The following is a 14,015-nucleotide window of genomic DNA, read 5'->3' on the forward strand; positions in this document are numbered from 1 at the left end:
GGACATCTCTTCATCCTGGGAAACCTCTTGTGTTGTTCAAGAGCTTTGAGCAGTCTTTTTCTCCTAGGGAACTCAAGCCTCCTACATGGGACCTAACTCAGGTGCTGAGTAGTCTCACTCGAGCTCCATTTGAGCCACTGCGGCAATTATCAGACTGGAATCTGACTTTGAAAGCAGTTTTTCTTCGGCCTTGGCTTCCTCAGAGAGAGTTGGTGAGCTCCATGGTCTAGATTATGACGTTAAACACACCAGGGGTTGGTGTCTGTGGTTTTTTAATTTATCCTGGAATTCTTGGCTAAGACTCAAAATCCTTTAGTTCATGACGACAGATTTGCCTCATTTTCCATTCCTTCCCGTAGGGATTTTGTTAACAGAGATCCTCAGGAGTTACTGCTTTGCCCTGTCAGAGCACTGCATTGCTATCTGAAATGGACTACTGTAGTCACCTAAGACCTAGGTGCCATAGACTTTTTGTTAGCACAGGCTGAGCCAATAAAAAGTGTCCAAGATTACTGTTTCGTTTTGGCTGCGTGAGGTAATTAGGGGAGCCTGTACCTCATCGTCAAGTTCTGTCTCTAATACCATGCATGCTAAAGCACATGACATCAGAGGAATAGGTTCCTCTTTGGAATTTAAGAAGAACTTGTCTGTTCATAGGATTTTGAATGCTGGTTCTTGGCTTCGTAAGACCACGTTCACTTCCCTCTACCTGAAGGACATTGCCCACAGGTCCTTGGACGCTTTTTCCTTGGGTCCAGTGGTGGCTGCTCAACAAGTTGTGTAGCTCATCCAGTGCCCCTGGTGGGACCATTTGTATTTGGCCTAGTGTGGAAGAGGGAATGAGTGAAATGATTGGTCTTTTCTTTCCCTTTTTCCTTTCTTCTCAACTTACGGGCAGTTTTGAAGAATAAGACACATCATATGCTGGAACTGGCTTGGTGCAGGTGAGTGTTGCAGCCATACTGTTACAGCATTTATATGTTCCATACAACATACAAATTTGCTCCTCAGTAGCCTGTACTTCTCTCTACGGCAAGGGGAGTGAGAAGTGACAAACCCATTACCTGTGGCTGGCATGGTTTGTTGCTTGAACAGATATAGTTCTCTTTGACTTCCATATATGCAGTGAATCTAACATGCTGCATTGTATTTTAACCCAGTGGACTGGGTGTTAGATACCCACTTATCTAACAACTCAGGGGCTTAGGTCTTCCTTAGAACTCTAATTTCTAGGAGGAGTGATCAGGTGTGCCGAACCTCCAGTCGGTTCAGGATTCTCATACCTCCCTCCAAGTGTGAGTCTATTCCTAATGTTAAGACCGAAGGTTTGTTCTGTGTATGAACAAATGACAAATTTTTAATTAATTTGTATTTTTCATAGCTAACAAACATGAGGTCTTAACATACACTGCCCACCTCTAGCCACCCTTCTTATGCCTTATCCTGGGTTGGAAGAAAGCCTGAATGCGTCACGAGGTTCCAGCTGGGTCTCTGACCCACTTCCAACTCATCTGCGGATCAGATGCCAGATGCCACATATTCCTTGAATATACGATGCTTGATTGTTTTTACACCGGTTTCCAGTTGGCGCCAGAAGATTTATCTTTATGTTAAGACCTCAGGTTTGTTACCTATGAAAAATACAAATTAATTAAAAATTTAGTATTTTTATTGCTGCTGCTTCCACAGAATTTTGCATTTCTAGAATATTAGTTTAATTATTCTCAAAAGAGGATTAACATCAGTTGACGATATGAAAATAATAAGATTTTAAAGACTGACTTGCTCAGATTTTTTCATCCATGAGAACTCCACTTAAAAATCTCTTTAAGAATGTTTTCATATTCTAACTCCAATTTGTGTTCTGCAGGGCATATCACTCATTCCAAGAGCAAGATTACTCACTGTTGAAGGTCGTTATATAAATGTTTTTCTGACTTGTTTAAATATTTGAAGTGGGTTCTATGGGTGTAAGTCAACACATGTGTAGTATGTGAGAGATGTAACTTTTAGGTGAGTGGAAGCATACATGTTAGGAATATTAGTGGGTAGGCAAGTTGTTTGCTAGCTGCCATCATCAAATATCTTTCATTCTTTACCACCTTGGTGCCAATCAACTAATGTGTCTCCTACTTTTGGCATCACAGACCGAACCAATGGAGAATGAACTTGGACATATGCCTTTTTTATTTTGGGCCTGGAAGTAGGTAGCCTGATGAAGAAACCATAGTTCTAAAACAGTATTGATTTTAAATACCAACATAGTAATGATCCCCAGTTGGTTGGATGTGGTAGTCAAAGTGTTCATGAGTAGCTGTATATTAAATACACATGTGACAAGGGTATAATTTATATGAATACAATTTATTTTCCTTTTCATGTTTTTTATCTTAAACCTTTCAATTTTTCTTACAAAGCATGTGTCCTCTTCCCTCCAATTCACATGCAGCTCTTGATTTCAGGGAGAGAAATAGAGATAATGTTTTCTTTAGTTGAGATGGTGGCAGGGAGCCCGTACCAGGGGATTTTTCATAATCCTTCTTTATGACTATTTATATTAGAAATTCGATTTTTGTTTACCAGTTTTAGTGCTGTAATTAGATGGATTTAATGTGTATCATAAAAGTAAAAGCTTAGGAATTTTTTCGTATTTCAAGACTACTTTTGTAAGCACAAAATTTTTAAGCATTTATTATAAATGAAAAAGTAGCATTCCAAAGGTCATGAAAATTTATGTAGTTATTTTTTCTTCTCTTTTATGAAAAGAATTCACAAAGAACCTGGAGCCCATTATGAATCTGCATCAACAAGAAAATTCATTTATGGTCGGACAGAAACAATAAGATCATGTTCTGTTGAGTCTGTTGCATTTGCTCAGACAATGCTTGATCCTGAGGCTTCAGTCAGTCAGAAATGTGTGGCTCTTCGGAAGGCTGTTGAAGGCCATAAGAATTATGTTAAAGAAGTGAGTGTTTTTTTTTGTTGTTAAATTTGCTCTGTGGTAATGCAAATATCGCAAGAATTGCTTTCAAGGATTAGAGACTTGAATGTAAATGCAGCTGGAGTTTATAATTTGATGAAGTATATGATATGTAGTTGGAAAGTATGATCAGTATTTCTTTCGACCTTATTTATGCCTGAAGACCTTTTTACTATTCCCTCTAATGTGTGCTTAAAGTCCATTTTGCAGTTATAAAATTATTCACTCAGTGATGGTTTCATTATATTTATAGGTTTTAGTAAGTTTTATGATAAAAGTATATTTTTCTTAGGCTGTGAATGGTCGAGGTGTTGATCGTCATCTCCTTGGACTGAAACTTACCGCAATTGAATCTGGTTTTGATGTCCCAACTCTCTTCATGGATGTTGGGTACATCCGAAGTTCACACATGCGATTATCGACAAGCCAGGTATATTGTGTGCAGTTGTATAATTTGTCCTAATTATTGGGATCAGCGGAATAAACCTTTGCAATTGCAAGTTAGTTTTCTAAAGCTATGTTTAGAGCCATTTATTTTTCAGTGATTATTTATTATAGACAACTGCTTATTCTCTTTGGTCTTAATGTTCAAGCCCCAAAAACCTGTTCTTGTTAAATATAGTTTTCATTTGATAAGAAGAAAATCTTAGATGTGATGGGATTTTGAAGTTGCTTCAGTTATATTTTCTTATGTTAAAAGAAAACTATTGTGCCAGATTTGTCTGTCCGTCCGCACTTTTTTCTGTCCATACTTTTTCTGTCTACACCTTTTCTGTCCGCTCTCAGATCTTAAAAACTACTGAGGCTAGAGGGCTGCAGATTGGTATGTTGATCATCCACCTTCCGATCATCAGACAAACGAAATTGGAGCCCTCTAGCCTTAGTAGTTTTTATTTTGTTTAAGGTTAAAGTTAGCCATAATCGTGCTTCTGGCAACAAATATAGGACAGGCCACCACCGGGCTCTGGTTAAAGTTTCATGGGCCATGGCTCATACAGCATTATACCGAGACCACTGAAAGATAGCTCTGTTTTCAGTGGCCTTGATTATATGCTGTAGTGGCTGTACAGAAAACTTGATTGAGCCAAAGAAACTTCGGCGCATTTTTTACTTGTTGGAATTGCGTCTAATTTTAACTGTTTATAGATCATACAATCTTACAGTTACCTCCAGTATAGCAAAGGATGCATTAAAGAATGAGAATCACTTCAGTATTTGAATTAGAGAGAGAGAGATCTTGAATATCAGTCCACTCCTGCATTCAGATTGCTGAACTTCAGTATTTGAATTAGAGAGAGAGAGAGAGAGAGATATCTTGAACTTCAGTCCACTCCTGCATTCAGATTGTGTTTGATATATTTAAAATGTTGGTTTTTCACCCATAAATGATTATACAGCAGTATGTACACTACAATTTTCCTCAGATAATTTTAATATTTTATATTACTCAAACCATCATATATACTGGAGTGTCTGCTTCTGCCCATTGGATTGCTATTGCAATGCAGTTTTGTATTTTGCAATGCAACAAAATAGTGATGTGTTATTGTTCAGTTGCTGAGTCCTTCCCTGCGCACATTCCGTGCAGGCAGTTGCACCTTCAGCCATACTAATGCTACATTTTTTTAAAACTTTTCGTGTATGTTGTGAGGTAATGAAATTGTGTATAAAATTTCCAATTTAATTGAACTAATTTATGTAGTCTTGAGAAAGGAGAGCAGCAAGTGCATAAATAACATAGTATAGAAAACACATTTTTATATAAGTAACTTACCAAGCAATTACATATTAGTTCACTTTACACAGCAGCTTGAATTCAAAATTTCGTGGGTAACACTTTGCACATCTGTGTAGGTGACCAGTTCTGCCCATTAGTGGGAATATTAGGAACAACTTTAGCGGATAACCTCAATCTGTTCCTGTCGTGCTCGGGTGAACACCGAGTATGGCGGCAGCTGTATTCATTATTTTCTCGATATATGTCTGGATTTCAGTGGTGTACACATCCACTGGAATGCGTATTAGTAACCTTCATGAAGTCTCAGGATGAGTTTTTTCCTTGTTTTTGTTATTATTAAGTCGATTCATTATCAGAACTTTTGTCTAAAAGTCTTTTGTTTACATTTAGGCTTGTGAGCCGCTGATAATAACTCTTCCCTTAGTAATCCTTGTGTGTTATGCCATTCCCTTAGGCTAAATGTTTTGCATTCTGTTTTGTTTACCGGGTCTAGCTTACTTTTAAGCCTTCTGTATAATTTTGCCTTAAAATTAATTTTCGAATGGTGTTTTCCTGGCTTAGATACGCAAGCTGCTGATATAATTGCTTTAAAAGTAATTCTTCAATGTTTCGTTGTTCTTTTAGGATAATCCAGGCAAAACCATTTTTGCCTAGGCTACTTGTGAGCAGCTGATGTAGTTTTGCCCTAAAAGTAATTCTTGCATCTTACGCCATTCCTTTAGTCTAAATTTTTATATCAGTGGGGTTTACAGGGCGTAGATTGTTCGCAAGCCGTCATCATATAATTGCCTTAAAAGTGATTCTTGGATGTTTCGTCATTCCTGTAGGCCAAAGATTTGCATTTTGTTTGTTTACCAAACCTAGTAGACTTGCGAGCTGTAGGTAAATAATATTACCTTAACCCTCACATTTATTACCTTAACCCTCACATTTTCCCTTGCAGAGAATTGAAAGTGTAAGGGCAGAAAATAGTAAGGAGAGAAGTGTGCTTATTTCGCAGCTCGTAGATTTTATAGCAAGCTTCCTCTTGAGCTGAGGCAGTTGGAGGATTTGAAGTCTTTCAAATGAACCTTAAACTTTTTTTTGTTTATCAATGTGGAACATGCAGTGTGGTGATGCATGCTCAGGGCAATACATCTGATGAATAAACTTTTAAATTCATAATGGAGGCCCTGCAAACACTTTGCAAGTGGTGCGAGACCTAGATAAGTGTCAACAAGTAACAAGTTATAACATACCGTCAGCCGAATCGGTCCAGTATTTGCCTGCGTCAATATATTGTGTTGAGTGCTCACTTCCTCCAGTACATTTACGAAATGTACCTTTTTTCTGAGAATTCTCTCATTTTCCTGTGCAGGATAACACGCATCTAGGTTGATGTGCAGGTCATGCATGTTTCCACACTTCAGTAACCAGCAGCAACCACTGGTGCCCATTTCAACCTGAAGCCAGGCCATGATACAACTGCTAGATGGTGCCCACTAGCGCCATCTGGCATCTGGTACTAACTGGGTGCAGTGAGCAGCCAAGGCTCCCAAAAGCCGGGAGGCGCCATGGGCCTCTGCCATCTAGCGCCAACGTGCTGGCGTGCAGCCAAGGCGTCCATAAGTGCCTGAAGGCCCAAGTGTGGCACAGGGGCTGTTGCAGTCAGCCAGGCATGTAAAGCTGACATACCTTTTCTCCCCTTTTTGCCCCCTGTGTTTCATCCACTGGCTTCTGCGCCTGGCTCCCTAGCTTCCTTCCCATACCATTGCCAGTCTTGTGTCTGGGTTAACAGATAATTAACTTTGCAAGTGAGTGTTGTGCAGTGGAGGAGGTGATTATCTGGCCCACTAGTTCTCCTAGACCTAAGTCACTGTCATACTCCCCTAGACCTGGGAGGAGTCATACTAAAAGTCCAGTGGAGGCTGGTGGGAAATCCACCGGGTAGTTGCCCCCTCTGGCGCCAGTTCCTGTTCTCTCAGGGCCTATTCCTGGATGCCTGACACCAGATCCTGCTCAGTGCTCTCTTTAGTACCTAGCACCAACCTTCAGAGCTCCCATCGTCCGCTCTCATGTGCCCGGTGCCAACCTTCTAGTGTCTGGTGTCAATTCCTCTTTAGTATTTGGCACCCATCTTTGCTAAGAACACTGTTGTTCTTTCTTGAGCGCCAGTCTCCGATTGAATGCCTGGCTCCAGCTTTTCAAGTGGCTGGCACCAGTTTCCGATCAAGGCGGCAACTCTTCAGTATCAGACTCCCGCCTCTGAGCACCATGCAGACCGCTCAACAACGTTTTGGCTCTCTTCAATCGGTCCCACCTTTTCCTAGGGTTCAAGACGAGCTGATGTTGCTCCCTTTTTTAGTGGCAGTTAGTGTCAGAGTCCTGTCCTTTGCAGACAGGGATGTTTTGTGTCCCGAATTTTGAGCTTGTTGGAGGAATCTCCCTCCTCTGGCATTTTTTCTTCATCCTCCAAGAAGTCTCTCAGGGAGTTGGAAGTTTGACTTTTGTTGAAAAGAGAACAAGACAAGTGCCTTTGAACTTAGCTCCCTCTGGTGCTTCAACGGAACAAGACCTCCTTGTCGGAGATCTTTTCAAGATTTTAAAGTAAAAGGTTTTTTCTCGACTAGAAGCAGGGGCATGGGCTAAGAAGATAGAGGACTCCAAAGTGTTTACTGAGAGACATTGCCTCGGATTGTCTCTTAGTCCTGTCCTGTGTAGACAAGGACAGTTGAGAGGGGTTTTAGAGCTTTCCACTCTTTTCTCTGGAATTTCAAGAAGAGAGAACTCTGGCACTCCTTTTCTACAGTGAGAGCGACACAGTCACAGTCAGCTCTGTTATTTTTGCCTACAGACCTATATCACCTTTTCCTCAGAACAGTCTCCATTGCAAGAGTCCGCTTCTTGGATGTCAGTCTCAACTCTTGGAATTTTCAGGCTTTCCGTCTGCACAGAGAATCTCTGCTTGTTTTAGACGGTCTGCAAATATTGTCCCTTTTTTCTTTGTTGGAACATTAGTGGATAAATCTACTGTTCTGGGTACTTTGTCATCCACCAAGATGTTAGTCAAGTTAGATAAACTTCATATGAGTCGGACCTGCAATGATGGCTGTACATATATAGATGAAGTAGGGAACTCCCTTCTTCCTCCAAGCCTGGACCTAGTCTTCTGCTTTTCACCTCGGATCTTGGTCGAGGAACCCACAGGTTAACTGGAACTTTCTGGGTCGTGCTCCATGGGTAATCGATCCTTCTCACATATGTTAAAGAGCTGTAAGCATTTCTCTTGGGAGCTTCAGTGCTTCTTGACCTTAGTTTACACCTGGACTGTGTTAGTTCTTACTAGACGAGATTCCATTCCTAGTGTATGTACGTAGAGGAGAAAGGCTCGTTTTCTCTCTCATTTTTTCTCCAGGCAAGAGAACTTCCACTGTTAACAGATTGGATTCAGTTTCATTCAAGTTATCTAAAGTTCTTGTAGACTGACTGAGAGCTGGTACTTCCTTATGTCCCTTGGTCTGGTGGGAGCTGTGGAATCCATGGGGCAGACCATCTATGTTCTTATCTGCCACCTCAAGGAACCTTCAAAGCTTCAGAAATCACCAGTACAAGGTTTTTCTGCTGGTCTTATTGCTTAAACTAGTGTGGTTGCAGAGGTCATTCTCCTAGCCCTGTCTGCCATTCTAAGTAGGCAGTCTCTACCCCTCTTCTTGGAGACATCTGTGGCCCATTTTCAGATACCTCTTCTGTACCTGAAGAGATCTACGTCTTTCGTACTCCATCAGTAAGGGTATTGATCTGTGCTTAACAAAGTGCTTAAACACAGGGGCCTGGCTTTTGATGACTTTATCTGGTCTTTGATGCGCCCAAGCGAGGAGGGAATCTGGTTTTCTGGAGCCTGGATATACTCTGAAGAGTCCCTTGTTTGATCCCCTGCGTTCCTCTTCTCGGCAACCTTACACGGAAGACACCCTTCTGAGTGACCTCTGGCTTCGACTAGGACACACTAGTGAGATGCAAGTCATCGTTTAGAGAAGGTATTTTCATTGGGAGATGCTCTTTTCCTCATTTACCCTGGGATTTTTAGCCATGATGAGGATCTTTTCAAGCTCTAGATCCGTCCCTTCTCCTTTAGGAAGTTAACAGACATCATTGACTGAAGAAGAGAGAACCTTCTGTCCGGCTACAGCTTTCGGGTTTTAACTTGAACAGAATCGGACTAAGGTCACGTCCTGAAAGGGCTTATTTTTTGAATGCTTAAGGAAACATTTTGCCTTTTAAGTGAAAGTCAAGGACATCAGAGCAGCCTCTCCTTCCTTAGCTTTCAGGCTCACTTGTCCTTTACTTCTATTCTACTTAGTCCTACTGGAATTATATTCGTCCTCCACGTCTCTACTTCCATTCCACAAAGCCCTACTGGAAGTATAGTTGTCCTCTGCATCTTGCTGTCTTTTCAAGTGATTCCGATCATCTAGCTCACCTGTTGCCTAGTGGCGAAAGCTACAGTCTGGCATCAGCTGCTGTCTTGCACCAGCTAGGGAGCTTCCAGAGCCATGAGCTTCTGGTTCGTCTGGCTCCCAGCTTGCCTGGCGCCAGCTCCCACGAGCGCCTGCTAGCTCCCATGAGCACCTACTAACTTCCACGGGCGCCAGCTAGCTCCCACGGGTGCCCACTAGCTCCCATGAGCGCCTGCTAGCTACCACGGGTGCCCACTAGCTCCCATGGATGCCTGCTAGCTATCACGGGTGCCCGCTAGCTCCCACGAGTGCCTGCCAGTCCCGAGCTCTTAGCTCAGCTGGCACTCAGTGCTTCTGGGGCCAGCTACAGTCTGACACCAGGTCATTCTCCAAGCGTTCAAGCCCTCTCCAGCTCTTTGGGAAAATAGGGACGTCTCTTTCCTTTTGGAGTTTTTCAGAGGACCATCGTCTACATACGGTGATATGGCAAGATCCGTTTCATTCACTGACTAGAACATATTGCCCTCATGGACTTCTAACTTGGGACACACTCAGAATTAAGAGAGCAGTTTGCCTTCTTTTAAGTAAAGCTAAAGATGTCATGGTAGCCTCTACCTCTTTAGCTTGCATACATTTTATGGCTCATACGTCCATTCTGACTTTGAACTACTGGGAATGTAATTGTTTTTTGTGTCTCACTATTTTTAATGGAAGTTAAACAGTGTTGAATCTTACAGTGCCGTGAGACCATTTCTAGTGACTGGCATGGTATCATTCATTGAAGGAAGCATAGGAGTGTTTTCTCCTACTGTCTCTTCACCTTGTAATAAGGTGTAGAGCTTTTTGCAGAGCCAGGGGTTACATGTACTTGAAGCACCCACCACTCTCTCTTGTCTGGTATTTATTTTGGCGCTACGCCCAGGGCAAGGGCAAGCACCTATCATGCTTTGCTAGCCATGGAGTACTTCCTTCGCTACAAAGTTCCCACTAAGTAGGAGGCGACCCTTGGCTATACCGCCATGCCACTACGAGTTAAGATGAGAACCTATCAGAGACAGTATCCCAGTAGCTCTCTTAGTTGATAGGTAATGACAAGCATTGGTTTTCAATGCTAGCAGTTTTTTCTATTTTCAAATGCATTACATAATGTTTTTGGAGTAGAATATGTCCATGTCTCCCACCTCATATCAGTGTGGGAATCAGCTATGTAATTGCTTGGTAAGTTACTTATATAAAAATGACATTTTTATAATAAAATAAAGTTTTATATATACTTACCAAGTGCATGATCGGAGCCCATCCTCCTCCCCACTGATGGACAAAAGGCATGAACAGATTGAGGTTATCTGCTAAAGCGTTCCTAATATTGCTGCTAGTGGGCAGCACTGGTCACCTACACAGATGTGTGAAGTGTTACCCGTGAAATTTTGAATTCAAGCTGCCATGTAAAGTGAACTAATAGCTATGTAATTACCTTGTAAGTATATATAAAACTTTATTTTATCATAAAAATGTAATTTTTGGTTATCAATGAAAAGTATATACTAAACTGTACTATTGTACATTGGATAGATAACATTTCTGATTTGTATTATGTCAGGTTCCTGCTCGCTGTGAAGCTTTCATGTGCTTTGGACCCTTAGTTCCTGATGGGTATGGCTGTTGTTACAATCCTCGCCCAAGTAATATTATGTTTGGTACATCAGCCTTCAACTCATCACCAGAAACAGACTCAGCAACGTTCCGAGCTGCCTTGGAAACAAGCTTAATGGACATGCATGATGTGCTCCTTCAAGAAGGGCTGAAATCTAAACTTTAGGTATTATGGTTCTGAAGGCTCCTGTCAATCAAGTTTCCAGTCCATTTGTGTACATAAAACTTAGTACAGAATGAATTTGTTACTGCTTATCATGTCTATTATCAGAAGAATACAGTGTTTAAATATTCTTGCTTTCTCTTATACTTGTCGTTTTTTTTTTTACTAAGTTTAACTAACTTTGGAAACCATCATGGCACAATCCTGTAATTTTATATTTGGTAATATTTGAAATTGTTGAATGTAACTTCTGCAGTATTTACTGAATATGGAAATCAGTGATTTTGTGAGAAATTTGTAATTATAATTAAAGCTGTTTAAAGAGTATCATACATATATGTTTTACAAACAACTTGGGATGTAACTTTTTAATAGAGTAGCGTTTGTAAACCATTTTTTAATATTAAGATGAGGATGAGCACAATATGCCCAAGTAACGTATGCATGTTTTATAAATAAATGTTGTGTGTTGGACCTAAAATCAGTGGACACAATTCCTCGTAGCATTTGCATAGGTTTAATTTTGTATGCGAGTTGAAAGGTGTCCATAAAATACTCCTGAAGAGATGTATGAAAAATTTGTGTGAGAATTCTTAGAGAAATGTTGACTTCAGCAGCATAGTTTTTATAGTTTACAATTTTTGTCCACAGTTGTTGACTATCTAATATAGTAATTTTGAAAAAAACTATGCTTTTTGTATCCTTAGATAATTCAAGATGCAGTAGCATTTAGATAGAGAGAAATTCATGTATGACAGAAGGTTAGAGTGATGTCTTTGGCTTATGTTTAATAATGATAATTATGTGAATAATTGATCAAAGATGTAAAGTGAGAAAGGCACTGTAAAGTAAAATTATCTAGCTGTCAGTAATATTGGATTAGCTATTTCCATGTATGTGTGTGTACATGTGCTTGGGTGTACAAATGACTGGGAGGGTACCTTGTTGATTATTACCCACTGTAACCCTCTGTGTAGCATCCCTTCATTTTCTTCTTCATTGCTTTTCAACCTTTCCATGTAGTCTTTTCATCTAGAAGCGCCAGTTCCTTCATAAAAATCATCCAAGCCAGTGAGTCTAGAAATAACATCAGGGGTGTGGATGAACAGTATGCACTGTAACTTTAAATATCATTGCTATTACTTTCTTACAGTTACTATATTGAGAAAGTGTAATATGACAGAATTTGGTCACAGTCAGCAAGGGTGTTCATGGATTTAGGAGAATAGGAAGAGGGAATAAAAATGGAGTGTTGGGGTGAAATGCTAAAAAATTTTGTGAAGAGGAAAGAAGAAAAACAATTTGCAATGAAAAGATAGAAGAGAAGACCATGCATAAGAATAAGGGAGGATGGATAAAGTGGTAAAAAAGGTGGGACAAAAAAGAGAAAGCATGCACAGTACTGCGATGAAAAAGATTGGGAGAAGGTGAGTAAGGATTTGAAGAATAATGAATTGTTCTGTTAGGAAGTGAATGGAGAGAGAAAGAGTAATGAAGAAATGACTCTTAGAACAAAAGATGCACGAAGAGATTGCAGTCGTGAATTGATCCAGTGATAATACTTGCAAGATGAAACTGGTTGGCATTATGCAGATAGGGTTTGTTGTGCCGCTGATGAGCCTTCTGTGAAGTGTTTGAGGCAGATATGCTGCGGAACTTTCTTTTATGGGTTCATACCCAATTTGGAGATTAAAATATGAATGTGACAGTGACCATTGTGCTGTTTTCTCAAGAACTGCAAAATTGTATTAACATTTATCATCACGAGCGTCCTTTACTGATATCCAGTAATTATCATTTTGAAGGGCAACACAATTACATTTATTTGCAGGGGTTTATGATCATTACTGTTCATACCATACCACAAAGATAGAATTGTCTCTTCGCCAGAGAAAATGTGTCATCAGAATTTAATTCATAGACATCTGTTGAATTTACAGATACCCTAAGTCACTGAGCCTGGTAAAGATGAAAGATCTCTGGATGCAGACAGCTTGTTGAGCAATGTTCCAGTACAGGGGATGATGGAGATAATTTTAAATAACGTTTACAAATCTGGCATGGACTTCTTCCATTCCCGAAAAACTTTAGAAGGAGATGCTGATGGCCAGCACAAAGGAGGCCCCTTGCCTCTTGCACAATGAACTTTTTAACAACTTGATGGCATAGCAAGGGGATCACTCCTATTGAGTTTTCTTAGCCAATTTGTACATGGCTGCCATATAAGAATAGACCCTTCAGCATCCACCAAATATCAAGAATCTATGCTAGGTATGTGGATGACATCACCAAGGAGTTGACAAAGCAGAAAAGCCAGCAGAAGTCTTTAAAATTGATTTGGTGCTCAGTCTGACAATTGAGGCCAGCAAAGCAGAGACCCCTTCCTTTCCTTGATATTCTTGTTGAAGGAAAGCAAGCCCAATTTTTGGTTTTACTCAAGACTTTTGTTTTAATATTTAATTTTTGATTGGACTCGCCTGTATGTTGGAGTGTATTCCATTATAGTTCTAGTGCAGCCCTGATGATGGCAATGAGTTAATATCTGATACAGATCTCAGCAGAAGAAAATATGCTAAGTGGAACAACATGGCACCAATTTTCATATTTTCTTTCAGGGTTTTAGCCTTGACAATATGAAGGGATTAAGAAAATTCCATGCCTTGTGTGCATCAGCATTCAATAGATACCTATACTGTATATATATACATATACAGATATATGTATATATGTATATACTGTATATGTATATATATATAATATATATATATATATATATATATATATATATATATATAATATATATATGTATTAATATATATATATATATATATATATATATATATATATATACTATATATATATATATATATATATATATATATATATATATATATATATATATATATATATATATGTGTGTGTATATATATATATATATATATATATATATATATATATATATATATATATATATATATATATATATATATATATATATATATATATATATATATATATATATATATATATATATACTGTATATAT

The 14,015-nt window shown here is 39.4% G+C and overlaps 1 protein-coding gene across 2 annotated transcripts in view; it reads left to right on the plus strand.

Annotated features, from left to right (window-relative positions):
• The window catches only part of CRAT (Carnitine O-Acetyl-Transferase), a 35,641-nt gene extending 24,339 nt beyond the window's left edge, over positions 1-11,302 (plus strand). For both annotated transcript variants that reach the window (XM_067113621.1, XM_067113622.1), the window contains 3 exons: positions 2,767-2,965; positions 3,273-3,410; positions 10,755-11,302. In XM_067113621.1, the coding sequence (XP_066969722.1) occupies positions 2,767-2,965; positions 3,273-3,410; positions 10,755-10,973 (556 nt within the window). In that variant the 3' untranslated portion in view covers positions 10,974-11,302. The remainder of the gene's footprint in view (positions 1-2,766; positions 2,966-3,272; positions 3,411-10,754) is intronic.
• The last annotated feature ends 2,713 nt before the right edge of the window (positions 11,303-14,015 follow it).

Source organism: Macrobrachium rosenbergii, chromosome 12, assembly GCF_040412425.1.
Source record: "Macrobrachium rosenbergii isolate ZJJX-2024 chromosome 12, ASM4041242v1, whole genome shotgun sequence".
Classification (NCBI taxonomy): domain Eukaryota; kingdom Metazoa; phylum Arthropoda; class Malacostraca; order Decapoda; family Palaemonidae; genus Macrobrachium; species Macrobrachium rosenbergii.